Genomic DNA, 17,506 nt, shown 5'->3' with positions numbered 1-17,506 from the left:
AATTCTACAACCACTTTATCAACAGCAGAAATTACCTTGATTAACAATTTCACAGAACTTTTCATCTGCAGTCCTTCAAATAAACCAAGTTGCAGCACTGTGCCATTAGTTCATTGTTTTCATACTAGGTAATCTATTAGCTGCTGATGAATATTTTTAGACTGTTTCAAATAAAACAGCGCAAAGGCTGTCAAGGCAAAGATTTGGCCATGACAGAAATCACAAAATAGATTTGGTTAGGTCAACAAATAAATGGTTCCTAACTAAAATAAGAGTTGAGGTTTGTTAATAAAAACTCCAACTTTTATAGAAATTAAATTTCAGTAACAAAATGCAAACCTAAAAACTTTTGTTGTTTCAAATTCACTGGTCAATATTTAGGTTTTGCCTTTCAATGCAAATTGAAAATGCAGCTTATTTCCAGAGAAATACATCAGATACTAAGACAACTAAAAGGAGCTCCTTAAATGCATAAATATTCTTTATACTGGATAATTTTAAGCTTATTTCCGCAACTTTAATGGTTATAAGCAGGTCAATATTCAGAAAGAAAAAAAGATATCGAGTAGTTTCACATGCCACAAACGTCAGCTTTTGAAATCTGAGGGGTGTATGTGCATGTACGTACAAAAAACTCTAGAATAAAAAGCTGTTCTTTTGTCGTATTCAGTGTTTTGGGGGCTGGGGCAGCATGCAACTTTTTTGCTTGTTTCTTTGTTTAAACACACCACTGAGTTGACACAAATACTAATAACTTCTCGCTCAGGAAAAGATTTCAGTATGTTTCTGTTAGCTCTGATATTTATGAAACTTCTGGAAAATGCAAACATGACTTTCAATTATAGAGCTTCCTAGTGAAGGAACAGACTGTAAGTGACTCTAAACTACATGGCAAGCATGCACTATAGGTGACTACAAAGTGGGTAGTTTGCATAGTTTTAGACTGCATACTTTAAATTAATCACCTGTAGTCAAGGCTTACCAGGAAGCAGCGCAAGGCCTTTCTGACCTACAAAATTATGTGCAGCAAGACTTTATGCTCAGCCAGATGCTACAACATTGTCACTGGTGCCATTTACCACTCCTCAACCGGCTCATTCTGGCCTTTGGAAACCATGACCATTTTTCCTCTTCTAGCCACATCCACATCTCATGGACAATCCTTCTTAAACAGCCCACAGGATGGGGAAGGACAGATCACACAGACTAAAAAGTGAAACTGCAGAACCTGGCTTTAAACCAGTTCCTGCTGCACCTTAAAACCAGGTGTCACAACATCCTCTAATTCTAGCCAAGCGTCACCTCCTCCGAGCCCTCTACTGCCTGCCATCACACCTGCTCTCTATTACGTGCCATTAGAAGGCCACTTCTTGCTTATAAATTTATATAATAAATGCCTGAGCTATCTATTATAATGAAATAACATGTTTAAGGCCAGTTTACTCAAAGATGTGTGTCAGCAAGAGACACTAGCACTGTGTCATCAGTTTGCATGCAGTCAGCCGGAACAAAGCCTCAGCCACCTTCACCCAGCCTAACCCCTCCAGCTCCAGAGGGAACACTGGGCCTCTCTTCCCACCCCGCTCCGTGCCCTCCTGCTCTTTACACTTCCTCGGGTGAACAAAGTGCTGCATGGAGAGCAGAGTGTAGAGCCAACGTGACTCAAAACAGCACAGGTTCACCCGACATGAGCTGCACTGCAATTACAGCTTGCTGTCAAACCGAGCCATCCCACCACCAGCCCTCATCCTCTCATACATCAAATTCATGTGGCCACACATATGCAAGTCAGCTAAACTCATTGATCACAAGGAAACTTATCTTTCCTCCAAGACGACTGACAAAGCTAAACCAACTCACCCACAGGCCACACGGTGGCCAGATCTAGCACAGGCAAAGACCCAAGAGCCATTCAAGTAATGAAAATGCCCCCTTCTGCAGCAGCAGTAAGTTAAGTTAGCTTAATGGCATTGGCAGATTGTAATTGAAGCTCCAAATCTGAGTGCACACTTCTGGGAGCAGCAATCCAAAGGCATCTTTCCATGACAGTAATAACCTATGACAGACGGGATACCATCAGTACATGAAAACACGAGGAAGGTCCCGACTGACTCAGTTATCAGGACTAAAGCAATAGTTTTGGAAGCTTCCTATTACATAACCAACAGGATTTGTGTTGCAAAAGGTAGAGCTGGGATTTCACCAAAACAAAGCAAAGCTGACAGTGATGTATCCAACTCCTGAGAGGTAAGATGACCTAAAGGTCTTCCAGCTAGAGGTCATACAAAGACATCATAAAGACTTCAGAGCAAGCAACAACTATATAGCAGCATTGCAGAACTCTGCATGTTAATCCAGATACTGCCCATCTTTACATTTAAGGGGATAAACTCTTTTTAACTCACTTGTATTAACACCATTTCAGAAAGAGAGGACAAACCACAGTGGTAAGTATTAAACAGGTTAACTCTCCTAGACTTCCAACACAAGGTCACAGGTCCCTCAAGAGCCTTGCTTAAAAGTTCTCCCCACCCCAAAAGGGCTGGTTACAGACTCTCCTTTTCAAGAGTCCTGCTGTTCACTGACACAGACACCCCACAGACCATCATTTAACTGCAAGATCTCAGCTGGCCAGTAATGAAATACATAGATCCAACAAAGCATCCGCTCACAACCAGGAGTGGGACAAATGGTCAAAAAAAGCAAAGCAAATGTCAGGATCACACTATGGATAGGGAACACTACAGAAATCATCATTAAGCACTGCATAAATACATCAGGCAGCTGTCTCTTGGATACTCTGCGTAGTGTAGAACTGGAAAAGAGAAGGCTGATAAATGATGAGAAGAAGATATGGAATGGTACCTTTTTAGCAAGTGGCTACAACTGGACTTTCCCAACTAGAAAAGGAACAGTTGAGAGAGGGTGGAAAAGTCCTGCATGACATGAAGAAGGTAAGTTGAGAGAAATTATTAACAATCTCTTAATGTAAGAGCTAGGAGACATAAAATCCAACCAGCAATTTCAAAGAACAAAGTGCCATATCTTTTTCCATACAACATATAGATTCCTTGTCACAAAGTAAAGCAAATGCTAAAAACAATACAAGCTGAAGATGTTATTAGGCACAATCATGGTCACAAAAATCCAGTTGCAACATTAAATACCAACATATTGCCTCTGTGGACAGACAGTACCCAGAGGAAGTCACTCACCTTGCCAAAATCCCTCTTCCCTGAGTGTCCCTTGTCAGATACTGAGCTAGGTAGACCTATGCCCTGATCTTGTGCAGACTGCTTACCTACCCCAAACCCCCACTTTTTCTTTGTTTGTTTTGGAGTTTTATTTATTTATTTTTAGTTATCTTAAGTAGATCTTAAGTAAGGGCAAGACATCTACCTGGTTTAAGATGCCCTGTTTACATCACTACCAAGCTGATCAAGCAGTACCATGATTTCTCAGACAAAAGGGACCAAACAAGCTTTCTGTCATCACTGTGTTCTGGGTGCTTTCAATTCCATCTCAACCAGTCAAGTGCCACTTTGAAAATTTATATATGATTTATAACTGTAATAGTGCATCTGAAAATACAAATAGACAAGTGATCAGTGAACCAACAGTGCCAAGGAAGGAGATGAATGTTTAGAGGAAAGGAAAATGTTTGAGAAGGAGGGGGTGAAAGTGAGAAAAGAACTTTACTTTTAATTCCACTCATCTTCCATACAATTTGTCAATACATTTTAACAGCTTGGTGGAAAAAATAGCTACTGAGAAGTCTCTTATCCATACACGCCTACCTGCACAAGTGTCTCTTGTATACCACATACAAATTGTAGCACATCCACGGATGAAATATGACTGAAGCACTTTTGCTGTTCTGACAGCAAAGGGCTAATTTGATTTTAATTACTTAAAAGTATTTTTAAACATTTTCAAAAAACCCTTTATTTCTTCTACTACAAATGAAAAAAACTTAGATATGCTTATTATGATTTTCATATATTTTAAGTAAGTTAACTTACAAAATCCTTATAAACCAAATAATACCTTCTACTTTAAAATATCAAATTTCTGAGTTAGATTCTCTCCAAAAGACAGACTATAACTGCTTTAGGGGGGGTGGGGGGTGTTAAACCAGAAATATTTACTCTTGCCTGTTCATTTGTGACACCGTAATCGCTTTGCATGAGAAAGCCTGAGGAATAACTACTCTAATAGCAGACTTCCACTTGTAAAACATACAGTCCTCATTTTTATGGTTAACTATCCCTACAGTGTGAAATACCACACTTAAATAACTTCAGGTAAGCTGATGCATTACTAGAATTTTTAGCCTCATACTTTTCATTTAGTATTAAAAAAACCCACACACTTACACAGACACCATCAGAGGCAATGCAATGCATATTTCCATCAGCTAGCTGATGAGCCAGCAGCGGTCCTAAAAAACAAGATTTTGAAATATTTCCTTTGCTTTTTTTCTCCAAAAAAATCTGAAAACACGCAAATTGCTAAATATAATATTCAAAAAATACAAGTTTAAAGTGATCAAGTTGTGAAAACAAGCTGAACTTGTTCTTTATCGAACTGTAGGAGTTGTAGATGAAAGAAGGTGCTATATAAGGAATAGCTAGACTTCAACAGAGAACACACTGCCAAAACATTTTGGCCTAGATTCTGACAGGCACGCACCCAAGTTGAAGGGTCATGGAAAGCAGCGGTGTAAAGAAACAATCTACAGAGACCAGAAAAGATTACACTGTGGATTATGGCTGGGTTGAGGAGGCAGAGAGAAGCTGCTCAGGGTTTTTTTCATTTGAGATCTGTGGGGAAAGACAAAATACACAGTGTTTCAATTATGTGCAAAGGGGGTCGAACGGATATACAAGCACAATTTTCAAGACAGCAACAAATTACAAGATGTATCTGGTTCCTTTTCCTAACTTGCTGCTGCTCCTCCTCTTGCCTTCTCATTTGCTTTCATAGAATGTTATGAGATAGATAACCCTGACACACACGCTCCTGAAGAAGGCCAACTTTCAAGAAATTCATACTCTGTAATTTGATTAGATCCTTACTAAACATACAAAAAATTTTATGAAGAATTTTGGATATGGCCAGTGTTCACACTCAGGAGTAGGACAAAGCATAGTGAAAAGGAAATTAAAATCAAATTACAATGAGAGAGATTTGTGAAAGGTCCAGACTGAATTAATAGCCTCATTAATGGCAAAGAAAAATTAACAGATTTAAATTTTTACAATTCAGACAATAAGAATACTAATAAAGATGAAGCCGAAAATTAGCTAGGTTCAGTTTAACATGGAAAAGTACAGGTCATTGTATTAAGGTGAGGAGGGAAAGCAGTCCAAGGAGGATGCTTGAAGAACAGGTACCCCTGTTAAACAAGAGGTGACCACTATGAAGAAAACAGATGCTCCTGTGTGCACCGAACAGAAATATCTCATTGTAGGCTGCAGAAAGGCCCTTACTGGAACAGACATACGAACCCCAACTTTTGTGTCCTGCATCTACTGACACCAGGATAAAGATGTCTCATTAACAGAGACACACACGCCTGCTTCAGGGACTGGTTTAAAATAAGGAAAAAAAAGTTTCTGATGGTTATCAAAACCTGAGCCTTCAAACCAAGATAAACCCTAAGTGTTCAGCTCTACATGTGGATATTGAATGTATTTAGTAAGAGCCCGAGCACCATACCTTGAACCAAGTACACCGAAAGCACTAGCTACTAAAAAATTTGTTTCTCCAAACCTTCAAGGAAGTCTGAGCTAGTCTCCAATTAATGAACCTCTGACTAGTACAACACATCAGTATTTTTGATGCTTGGTAATAGAAACTAAACTCTCTAGCTGCTAACGTGCTAATACAAAAAAAAAAAAAAAAATCATGTTTCCTAGATGCAATTGTTCAACTCCTTGACAAGCTTAATCTACTCTGGTCAGAAGGATATTGAACGTTCTTCTCCACTTACCTAACGTACCCCACCCCACGGTACCAACCTGGCTTCTTGTACTTGCAATTCCAAAAAGGGCTGCGTGCCATATTTTCAACATAAAATACCATGGCCCATATAAGTTATCAGGACTTCCTACTTGTCTTAGAACAGTGAATAAGTGCATAAAAAATCTTTTATGTAAGAGTTACTTTTGGTGTCCACATTAGCCTGACAAATTACAGTAAAGCAAAAATCATTTGTCTGATTTCAGTATGATTGTGAATGAAAAGATGTTACAGTTGGGCTTACTTTTTTAGCTATTCACACAACATAACAGCTGCATATACGGTACACTTCCCTTCCCCTGGTAAAAGACTGGTAGGTGCTTACATAATCTTACAATTCTGATACGCAGACATTAAATTACACACACCGAAGTCAGCCACATAGGAGGAATGTAATCTGTTCAGACCAGCACAGTTTCTCTTACTGCTTCAGCACATTTCTTAATCGACGACACATCTGAAATGTCTCAATGAAAAACTAATTTCAGACGGACTGGGGAGGGGGGGGAAATAAAAGCCGCCTAACTACACATCGGTTCTTACAAAATCGTGCTTCCAGGTCTCACGAATGTAGATACTTTCATTAATGGCAGTTTTCTAATCAGTTTCCTATGAGAAAAGCTTCGAACATTTATCCAACTGATGCACCCGGTGCAATTGCAAGTACTACTTAAAAAAAAAAAAAAAAAAAAGCCCAAAGTCTACTTCAGGTAGTCCTTCACGTAATACTTCGCACCGCAAACACGACCACGTTCCCGACACCGCTTCACGCCCAGCGAAGGCAGGACGCTCCGCAAACCGCAGCGGAGGGAAGGTCCGGGGTCCGGCACGGCGAGGCGCTGCCCCGGCCCCACCGCCGACACCGCCCGCCCCGGCCCCGCCGCGGGCTCTGCCCCGCGCCCCCCGGCCAACAACTCACCGCCGCACCGGCCGCAGCTCCCACCGCCCGGCCCCGCCGGCTTTTATCAGCGAAACCCCGCGGCGTGGGGCGGGGGGGGGAGGCAGGGGCGAGAAATTCACGGATTTCAAACAAAACAGACGCCGGCCCCATATGCTGCTTCCCCTCCCCTTTCTCGCCCACCGCGCGTTTACCGGAGGGGGGGGGGGGGGGGGGGGATCCCGGTAGCCGGCGCCGTGCCGGCCGTGCATGCCGCCCCGCGCCGGGGGCGAGGGGAGCTCAGCGCCGCGCCCCGCTCGGACGGGGAAGCGGCCGGGGCGCCCCGAGGCTGCGCCCCCCGGCCGGGCACGGAAACGCCGGGAAAAGTTTGAGCGGGGGAAGGGGCGGCAGCAGCGCGGCACCGCCGCCGGCACCGCCGCCACCTGGGAAGCGGCCGGGGCAGAGAAGGAGTTAAGAGGAGGAGGAAGGGGAGCTCGTGAGGCGCCCGGAGCCCGCGCCCTGCCCGCCCCTGCGAGCCCCACGCCGGCAGCCCGCGGGCACAGGCGGGTCCCCCCCGCCGCCCCGCGCCCCACGGGGCGGCCCCTCCGCCGCTCCTCGGGGCCCGGAGCCGGGGCCCGGCGCGGTGCCGCCGCCACCCCAGCGACCCCGCCTCCCGTCCCCGGCGGGCACCCCGCGCGCGCCGCGACCCCGCCGCGCCGCCCGCCCTCACCTGGGCGCCGAGCGACCACTCACCTGCGGAGAGCTGGGCCCGGGCCGCCCCGAGCAGAGCGGGCGAGCGGCCGGCCAGCAGGGCGAGCGCCGCCAGCAGCGGCAGCGAGGCGGCGGCGCCGGCCCCCCTGCCCATGCCGACTTGCGGAGAAGTTTCCGAAAGAGGCCGGGGCTGCCCCGGCCCGCGGCGGCGGGCGGAGCTCGCCTCGCCCGCCCCTCCCGCCCCGGCGCCTCGCCGGGAGACCCCCGCGCCGAGGGGCGCCCGCTGGCCCCGGGGCCGCCCGCTGGGGCAGCCGTCTGCGGCGCGAGGAGCGCGGCGGCACCGGCTCCCTCCGCACTCCGGAGTTACTTTGCTGCTGGGCGAGCGGGGAGGGGGGGAGGAGCCGAGCGCGCGCGGCCAACCCCCGCTCCCCGGCACTTGGCAGGGGGAATGTGGGACTCCGGCCCGCAGCCCGGCGCGGGCTCAGCGGCGCCCGGCAGCGCCTCCTGCTGCAGGCGCGGGGGCCAGCACCGCCTCGGATCGGCGCGGCGCGGCTCGGCTCGGCTCGGCGCCGCTCTCCCTGGCGCGGCTTTCCCCGGCACGGCACGGCTCGGCGCGGCGCTTCTCTTCTCCGCTCCCTCCGGCACAGCGCAGCCTGGCGCGGCGCGGAGCGGCTCGGCACGCACGGCCCTGGGGCCGCTACCGGCGGCGCTGCGAGCCCCCCGCCCGGGGGAACCTGCCGCTCCTGGAGGAGGCGGAGGGGGCGAAGAGGGGCGAACGGGAGCCGGCACCGGCTGCGCTGGCGGGGCGGGGAGGTCGGGGCAGGGCGCGGGGTCGGCGGCGGCGGGTCCCGGGCGGTGTTTGCGGGGAAAAGCCCGGCCGCCCCGGGTGGGATTTGCCGGCTGCTCCCGGTGTCACAGACGCGTTACAGGTCGGGCGGCCAGCGTTGCCTTATCATCGTGCATCAGGCAGCCTGGCTGCATCGTCGAGTCGGGGTCTGTGTTTTTCCTCTGCTCCCCTCTCTTTGGCAACACTTGCCTGGCTCGCAATGCCTGTAAGGTCTCAGTGATCGGAACTGAAATTGCAATAAACAGTATTGCCGTTACCGCTGTCATTTCCACACGTAACACATTTTCAGAGCGGTCTGTACGCGGCTGTGTGGCTCCGGCACCGTGGGCGGTGCAGCAGGACCTCGCCGGACCCAGACCCCAGGTATGCGATATAATAAAGTCCCCGTTCTCCACCTCTGAAAGCACTGCAGGTCCGCGTGCTTCCAGGGCTTAGGGCCCTAAAAAGCATTTGGAGTAACAGATAAGGCACTAGATAAGCATAATCTCCTCCACAGTTTTTAACCTGTTTTTTAGTAGTGTTTTTGGTTTGGGGTTTTTTTGCATGGCAACTTGTAATTAGAGATGTTGTATAATGATTACAACAGAACCTGAAACCACTGGAAGCTCACAGGTTTCATTGCAAATTCGAAATTCGACCCAGGTTCACCAAAGGTTTGCTGTGATTCAAAATCCTTTCCAGGTAGTGTCTGGTAAGTGATAGGTTTGCCTCCAAACCGCACCAACCCTCATGCTTTCATAGGGAAAAAAAAAAAAAAAAAAAAAAAAAAAGAAAGAAAAGGATTAAACACAACAGTTTGCTTTGTCATACAAACTGACATGTACTTCACCACCCCAAAAAAACCCAAAACAAACAAACCCAAAAAAACCCAAACAACAAACACTACAGGAGCTCTATACCTGGAAACCCCTGTACTTCATTTGGGTGGAATGGTTGAAAACCAACTTGCATGCGTACCGTGAACTATAAAGCGATGTGCTTCAGTGAACACTGGCTCTTTGTTTGAACGTGGAGAAGGATGGGAGCTGTGCTAGGCGGATCTCGTGACACCTGGTGTTTCAGGAAGGATGGGCCACGTACTGGGTCCAAGTAAACAAGGGAAATCCTTCCGAGCAAGGTGAACTAAAGCTGTGTGCTGGCCCAGCTTCTGATGTGTTGGGCTATATCATAATTTCTGTCGTTATGTGGAAAGTTTTAATGAAAAAGCCATACCAAGTCATCTTGGTGTTGGGGTGGGGGAGTACACGGGTATCTGATGCTGTCCTTCGTGCTGGGAGCTATAGAACTAACACTGTAAAAACGACTTCAAGCCAGATAGCTTGTGAATGGTTTGGGAGGGCAAGGGGGAGGAGGACTAATGCCTGCTTCCCCTTAACCTCCCCGGCAGTCTCACAGGTACTCCAGTGGCCGCCACTACAGATTGCCACGTGCAGAGTGTGAGAGGTTGTCAGGTGGTGGCAGATGTGCAGCATCAGGTCGCTGCTCCATTGCACTGCTGCGAGGTGATGGGTCCCGCTGATGCACAGGCAACCCAGACAGTTTCTGTATCTTCCACTGAGAGTCTCCTGGGATTTCATCCTTTCCCATTATTCACATTCCTATTAAAAAAAAAGCAACAAAGAGGATTTTGATTGCTGTTCTTTTCTGGACTGGAAACTTCAAGCTTGAGAGGTATAGGCGAGATGCGCACATGACCCCACTTTTCCTTCAGGTATGTGTCTGTTGGACTCTTAAGTGTAGTTCACTCTATATGTTCTTCTACCATACTTGGCAGCCTGACAAATACTTAAACTTACACATCAGGTTTGAGATCATTTTTATGATACGTGACATGAATGGATTTGTTTTTGTTCCAGCTTTTACATTTTCAGAGCTCTGAATGTTTTACAGTCTTTTGCATTTTCAATTAAGAGCAAAACATATTTATATTACCTCTCGTACATCTTTTAAAAACTGTCTGAGCTAACAATATGTATGCTAAATGCAAGCCATATTTAACAGCAACAAGATGGAGAGACCCCACGGTAATGTCATCTTTCCCTGCAGTCCAAGGCGTATTTGGAACTTAAGGTAGTGTCTTTATCCTGATAATTAAAACCTCAAAGTGTCAAATAAATCTCTGTCAAATTCAAGAAAATTTGGTTCTGAAACTCTGCTAGGTGTCTCTACCCTCTTTGCATTCCCTTTTAAAACTTTCCCATTATACTTTTGGATGTTGCCAAGCCCATCATAACATATTTTTAAACACAGGCTATCATTTAATTTTGTTCATAATGACTGACAGATGTCTAGCATAATATAGCATCTCACAGTAAAATATCTTAAATTAGCAATATTTCAGTGCTGTATGATATAATTCATATCTAACATGGTATTTTCCCGTGGGTTTAAATAGTATGTAAAATATGTTATAGTGAAATACATATTCCTAACCAGCAAAAATATTTCCCTCTTTTTTTTCAGGAACTTTTAACCATTCTGCTAGAGCACAAAGGGATTTTGAGAGATTTAAATGATATTTTTCTAGCCAAAAGATCAGATAGTCAAGGATTCTTATTGTGCTGCTTCTCCCATCCAACTTTCCACTGCTCTGTACTTTTGCTTCCTTTGTAAAAATCTGCTCACTTATTTTATGAGCCTTAGCAAGATCCAAGGCCTTGAAGATCTGGCACTTCAAGGTTGGAGATCCTAGACAAAATTGAGCATTGTATTGACTCAGGTTTTCTTGGTGTTATCCAATAATGCCCACGGCAGCGTCTGCATTGTGTTTTGACTTCTGAAAAAAATACCTCAGTAAAATGCCATGAAAATTCAATTAAACATATTGTTTTACTGTCTAGTGCTCACAGAGGCTTTTTTAGACCATACTAATTCCAGAGAGAACCAGCAGCCAATGCTCTTGTTGTAACAAACCATCCGCACATGGACTGGAAAGAAGGAGACAATGATGAGAGTCTTACTGATGCCTTTGAACAGTCCCACCTCATACAGCTGCTTGTCTGATGCAAATGCGGGGCAGGTAGAGGGTCTAGAAAGGACAGGGATTCACTGCTGCATATCGTGAGGTGGACTAGGGTTATGGCTTCCAAAAAGGAGCACCCCACATTCACCCAGCTACTTGTGGTATATGGTGGGAAGAAGGCACGCAACAGGGAAACTGTCCTGTGACTGTTGGTCCCCAGGGGCACCTTCGCAGCTCTTGCTCGCATTCTCCAGCCCCCTTGTCATCAGAGCTGGTGGCAGGTGTGTGATTACAGAGAGCTGTGTGGCGTTTCCCATCCTGAGCCTCCTGTTCTCACTTGACCACCGTTCTCGACAATGTCCACCCTTCAGGCTAGAATTTTCCATTCTTTACCCAGAGACGGGGTATTACTTTGGTCTGTTTGTCATTTCTGCAGTTTTGATAAAAGAGCCATTGATTTTTTAAAAAAGAGCTCATTCCCTATTATTGACCAAATCCTGTCTTATTTTTCCTTTGAGCAGACAAAAGAGTTAACAACTGAAATCTAGCATGCGAATAGCCTTCAAGAAGGACTGAGGCATGGTCTTATTCTGAAATAAATTGTTTTACCGAATTCCATCCCTTCAAAATTACATTGTAGTGTGCATTCCTTATGTCAGGGTCCAGCCCAGAAAAAAAAAAAAGGTCTCTCAGTTTGTCTAAACATCAAAGAAAATGTTCTGTAAAAGTCTCTATTTTAATAGAGTCTGGTTCTGTATGACACTATTTGGCTAAAGCAAGGGACATCGAGAGCTGATCTGTAGGAGGCAGCTTATAGGTGAAGCACAGCATATCAGTGATTATGAATGCATCATGAATGAACGAAGCATGGGAGGAAACATGATTTTGTGCCATTGCGGAAGATGCCAACAAGACCTAAGAAGTTTCTAAGGACTTGCAGAGGTACATTGCATTTCTGTACTGATTAGCCAATTCTTTTTAGATTGTTGTACCTGTACCTGCTGCTTGCAATGGTTTGAAAGCATGTAGAGCTTTAAAGTCCACAACACTAAAGCTGATCTTGAACTCAATTGAAGGTGTTTCTTCAGATTTTGGAACAGCTCTGAAAGGCTGTTCCAAAGATTCATCCAAAGGCTGTTCTTTGAAGATTTATAAGAAAATGGGAGAAAAATGGACACATGACCTCCGGGCATGCATTGCCACTGAAGTACAGCAGACCAAGAGATCCGGCAGTAGAGAACAGTTGAGTTGGATGAGGTATTTCCAGTGTTAATCTGGTGCAGTGAAAACTAGAGACTGATAGAAAAATTAATATAAAAGGATAACATATAGATCAGCCATCTAAAGAGATCATTTTAGCAGGGGCTTTTGGGGCTAAATAGTTGGCTAATCAGTAGATAAATCACAATGTTTTGCTTCTGTTCCCATATTAGGTAAATCTGCATATATTTGTGGCTTAATTGGGTAAATGCACATTCAAGATTCAGTGAGTAGAATGTTCGTAAAATGCTAATGGATTAAAGAAAGAAACTGAAAGTAAAACCAATGTGATGCAAAAACACATTGTAGTTTTCATCCAGCTTTTACCCAGTCTTAGCATGTTGTGATTGGCACTAGCAACATGGTGATATTTTTTACATAAAAAGAAATGCCGAGCTGGGTAATTTCCTCTTGAGAACCTTTAAAGAGCATGCAGTTTGTGAACATTGTCAAGTCGTAGGCCTGGAAACACTTAAATATCTCTTTCCTAGAATTTTTTTTACAAGGTTTAAGTGATTTGGAGGTCACAGAGGAGACATCTAATACAAAACAGACATCAGAAATGCATTTGTAAATGTCAAACCCCTGGCCCCATTACCGACAAAAAATTCAACAAGTTCATTTGACTGGTGTGATTCATCTAGGGAGAGTAATGACATGCAAGTTGTCCATAGCCTCAAGACCTTTCACGGTGCTGTTACATCCAGTTGTGCTGCATCCAGTGATCAGTTTATTAAGGGGCCTTGGAGGCAAATTAATTATTTAGAAGTAGAATAAATTGAGAATTCAGTCTTCCCTCCCTTAATGGAAGTAACGTTCTTGAGATTACCATTAAGTCCTCAATACCAGGCATTGCTGAACTCTTATCTGAAAGAAGACCTGTTTGAGAAAACCTTGAAGTGAAATAAATAAAGCTTATAAATCAAAAACTACTTTTAAGTAACGTAGAGCTCTGTAGTGTTTATCAGGTCTGCTGGGATTGGTAGTGACTTTGTTTGGTTTATCCAGGCATAAATGTCCAATATAGATTACTGCAAAACCTGTTACTGAAATTAAAGAAAGCTAGGCTTGGCTTGCAGGAGAGCAATTACTCTCCCTGTAATAATTGTTGGTATTACAGTGGTGTATTCAAAACTTTTATGAGACCCGAATTCTTACATGTTTCCACCTCTTCTTGTTAATTGGAAATTGATACATATGCGGGTAGCTGAGGAGTCTGCCTGAATATAAAATGATCTAAAGAAAACAACCCTAAGCATAAACAAGCACAAGTTAAGTGACAATATAAAAAACATTACCCATTCCTCCGGCACATTTATCCATTAAAAAGGAATATATTCAGGTTCTTGCTGTTAACCAAGAGATGGCTATGATTTGAATAAGAAAAAGAAGCTCAAGAAGCCCAGTACATGATTCAGCCTTACCTTCACAAATTTTAATGATAGCCCGGAATGAAAATTGGAATCTGCAATCAATCCGTCTATACTCAAGGGAATGAGAATGTGATTAAAGACATTTCAAGTCCAGCACTATACTCATATTTATTTTTGCAATTTCACTGGCTACTAACTGAAAGCAAAACTGGGGGCCTGTTATGTGCACTTCATACCTGTGGCTACACTGCTGATCAGTGACAGCCCACCTGAAAAGGAAAGGTCACATCTGGCAGAGATTTTCTGGCATGACCTGCAACAGGGCAGGGAAAGACACTAAACAAAATAAAGCGCTCTCTTCTTCAGCCTACCATAATTTCTTGGCTGGGGTAGGGATATATGACCTCTCAAAGAAAGAGGAATAGATATTGAATTATTTCTTGATCTCATATAAAACTGAGGAACTGTTAATGCTCTGAAGATACTTTTGCAGAAACAATTGCTAAAAATTCATGGGTGCCATCTTGTCCTAGGCACATTTTGTCCCCGAGGGAAATTAATCAAGCCACATTAATACACACTCAGCAGACTCACAAGTCATAACTGACGTCTGGTATAGTGATTGCTCATGTCATTCCACAAAAGCTTTCTCTATTAGAACAGTCTTTCATAAGCTGCTACTAAACTTCTCTTCCAAAGTGTAAAGTCTCATCAGATAAATCTTACGAACTCATAAAGACTTTGTCTCTGGGGTCCAACAGCTATTTTCTGGTTACTCTTAGAATATTACTGCCTCAGTTCTGTGTACTTTAACTCCAAGATTTCAGTGTGACTTTCTGATATCTTCCATAAAGCCCTATGTTTCCACTTTTACATTCCTTCATCTCAGAGCTGAAGTATTCTTTTCAATTCCCAGTTTTTAAAATAAGTTACTAAAATGGAAAAGGCTACTTACTCCAAGAATAGATGTGTATATATCTTATCCAAAGTAGGTTAACTTCTGCCCGGAGAGTTTACCGGCAGCTGAATTACCATACTCTGTCTTTGCTGGATGGCAAGTGACTCACTCTGAATTACTGTATGTCAGGATGTTGGAGCCATGTGTAAAGTTATTCTGTTCTTTTTTTCCCCTTTTTTTAGTTCTAAATTTAAAACTTGCATTTCTTATATGTTCTTTAAGTTGTGCTGGGTTTGGCAGGATTTGAAGTTAATTTTCTTCATAGTAGCTGGTATGGGGCTATGTTTTGGATTTGTGCTGAAAACAGTGCTGATAACACAGGGATGTTTTAGCTGTTGCTGGGCAGCGCTTACGCAGGGCCAAGGGCTTTTCTGCTCCTCACCCCACCCCGCCAGCGAGGAGGCTGGGGGTGCACAAGAGGTGGGGAGGGGACACAGCCGGGACAGCTGACCCCAACCGGCCAAAGGGATATTCCGTACCCTATGATGTCATGCTCAGCATATAAATCTGGGGGAAGAAGAAGGAAGTGGGACACACTTAGAGTTACAGCCTTTTGTCTTCCCAAGTAACCGTTACACATGACGGAGCCCTGCCTTCCTGGGGATGGCTGAACACCCGCCTGCCCATGGGAAGTGGTGAATCAATTCCTTCTTTTGCTTTGCTTGCGTGCACGGCTTTGGCTTTACCTATTAAACTGTCTTTATCTCAGCCCACGAGTTTCCTCACTTCTACTCCTTCGATTCTGTCCCCCATCCCAACGCAGGGGGAGCGAGTGAGAGGCTGGGCGGTGCTCGCTGCCGGCTGAGGTTAAACCATGACAGTTGTGTAATACCTCGAATATTTTGTCTTTCTCTAGGATAAGTTTATAGGAGCAAATCATAAAAGTTAGAGAAAAGAGCACTGCAAAAGACAATGCTATCTGAGACAGGATACTGTAATACATTTAATAATAATTTTAATTAGAGTCTGGAGAGTGTTGGAAAGTAAAAACTTTGTAGAGCAGAATTAGTGGGGTTTACCTGGAAGCTTGTTATAGAATTTGTTGTTTCCTGAAAAGAAGGTTCACACAGACATTTATGTGAGAAAAATGTTTTACCTGGCCTGATTGTTCTTTTTCATTTTAAAAATATATCTCCACTGGCTTCTGAAATTCTTTTCATTTTAATGCAGGTCCAAGAAAAATGTCTTTACATTTTATGTAGAATAATCTGGCAGCTTTTGTAATGAACTTGGCTGCTTTTTTTCTGTCTGTACTGGGCTGATTCTTTATTATCATGGCTATCGCTTACTCAGCTGAGCCATATTACTGTCCATTTTATCTCAATGATGACAGACTAGGGGACAGAAGAACAGTTCAAAAATACTTATGGCAAATGCAATGCCAACCTTCATCAGCTGTGAAAAATAAATTGTACCACACCACCATCCTCTTATGTGCTGTGTATAAGCCCACATCCTTTGTTTTGCCTAACTCCTTCCAGATGCCACTTCCCTCAAACAAATCACAGTCCTCAGCTTCTCAGCAATATTTGCTTGCAGATTGAAATATATTTATGGATCTTCCTTTAACCTCCCAGAAGGTAGTTTCTCCAGGTTAAACAACTGGATTGGTACATTTTATTGTTGCACTCTGCATTACCCCATGCTGCTCTTGAACTGCCATCTCTTCTGGATAGGGGGATTTCAGACACAAACAGGAACCCTACATCTTTGTAGTACTGATAGCAGTAGTAGTATTGATACAGTTTGCAAAGTGGTGTTCCTGTCTAAAGGGCTGGCCATTTTTCACCTTGAGCTTGTGTTTGGGTAGCTTATTATCATCCTAAATCAAAACCACCCCGGAGACCTGAGGGAATCTGTGGGAGCTCAGCCTGTTTTTCTCCACATTCTAGTCTATTCCTCTCCCCTCTTGGCTGCTCATCCTCCAGAGAAGAAGGGCAGGGTTCTCTTCTAGGCTCAGACCCTCAACGAGATGTTTAAGAATTAATCTGATCCCAAAAAACTGTATCATCATAACTTCTACTGGACCTGATCTCGAGTCTTTCTAAGTCAGCAAGATAGATTAATAGAATCTTTTAGGTTGGAAAAGAACTTTGAGATCATCAAGTCCAACCATTAACCCAGGACTCCCAAGTCCATCACTAAACCATGTCCCTAAGCGCCACATCTATGCATTTTTTTAACACCTCCAGGGATGATGATTTCACCATCTCCCTGGGCAGCCTGTTCCAACACTTGACCACCCTTTCAATGAAGAAAGTTTTCCTAACATCCAATCTAAATCTCCCTTGGTAAAACTTGAGGCCATTTCCTCTTGTCCTGTCACTTGTTAATTTGGGAGGAGACCTACCTCCATCTGCCTACAATCTCCTTTCATGTAGTTGTAGAGAGCAATAAAGTCTTCCCTGAGCCAACTCCTCTCCAGGATAAACAACCCCAGTTCCCTCAGCTGTTCCTCTTAACACTTGTGCTCCAGACCCTTCACCAGCTTTGT

At 44.4% G+C, this 17,506-nt stretch overlaps 1 protein-coding gene across 4 annotated transcripts in view; it reads right to left on the bottom strand.

Moving 5' to 3' along the window:
• The window catches only part of PTPRK (protein tyrosine phosphatase receptor type K), a 414,786-nt gene extending 406,809 nt beyond the window's left edge, over positions 1–7,977 (bottom strand). For 2 of the 4 annotated variants that reach the window (XM_080390373.1, XM_080390376.1), the window contains exon 1: positions 7,655–7,975. In XM_080390373.1, the coding sequence (XP_080246499.1) occupies positions 7,655–7,766 (112 nt within the window). In that variant the 5' untranslated portion in view covers positions 7,767–7,975. Of the gene's footprint in view, positions 1–7,654 lie in introns of all 4 variants that reach the window. The other 2 variants (XM_080390374.1, XM_080390375.1) reach the window with 2 other exon arrangements.
• Between the last annotated feature and the right edge of the window lie 9,529 nt (positions 7,978–17,506).

Source organism: Falco punctatus (genome assembly GCF_963210335.1).
Source record: "Falco punctatus genome assembly, chromosome: 5".
NCBI classification, from domain to species: Eukaryota; Metazoa; Chordata; class Aves; order Falconiformes; family Falconidae; genus Falco; species Falco punctatus.
Note: the sequence above shows the minus strand (reverse complement) of the source record. Positions and strands in the feature narration are given on the sequence as shown.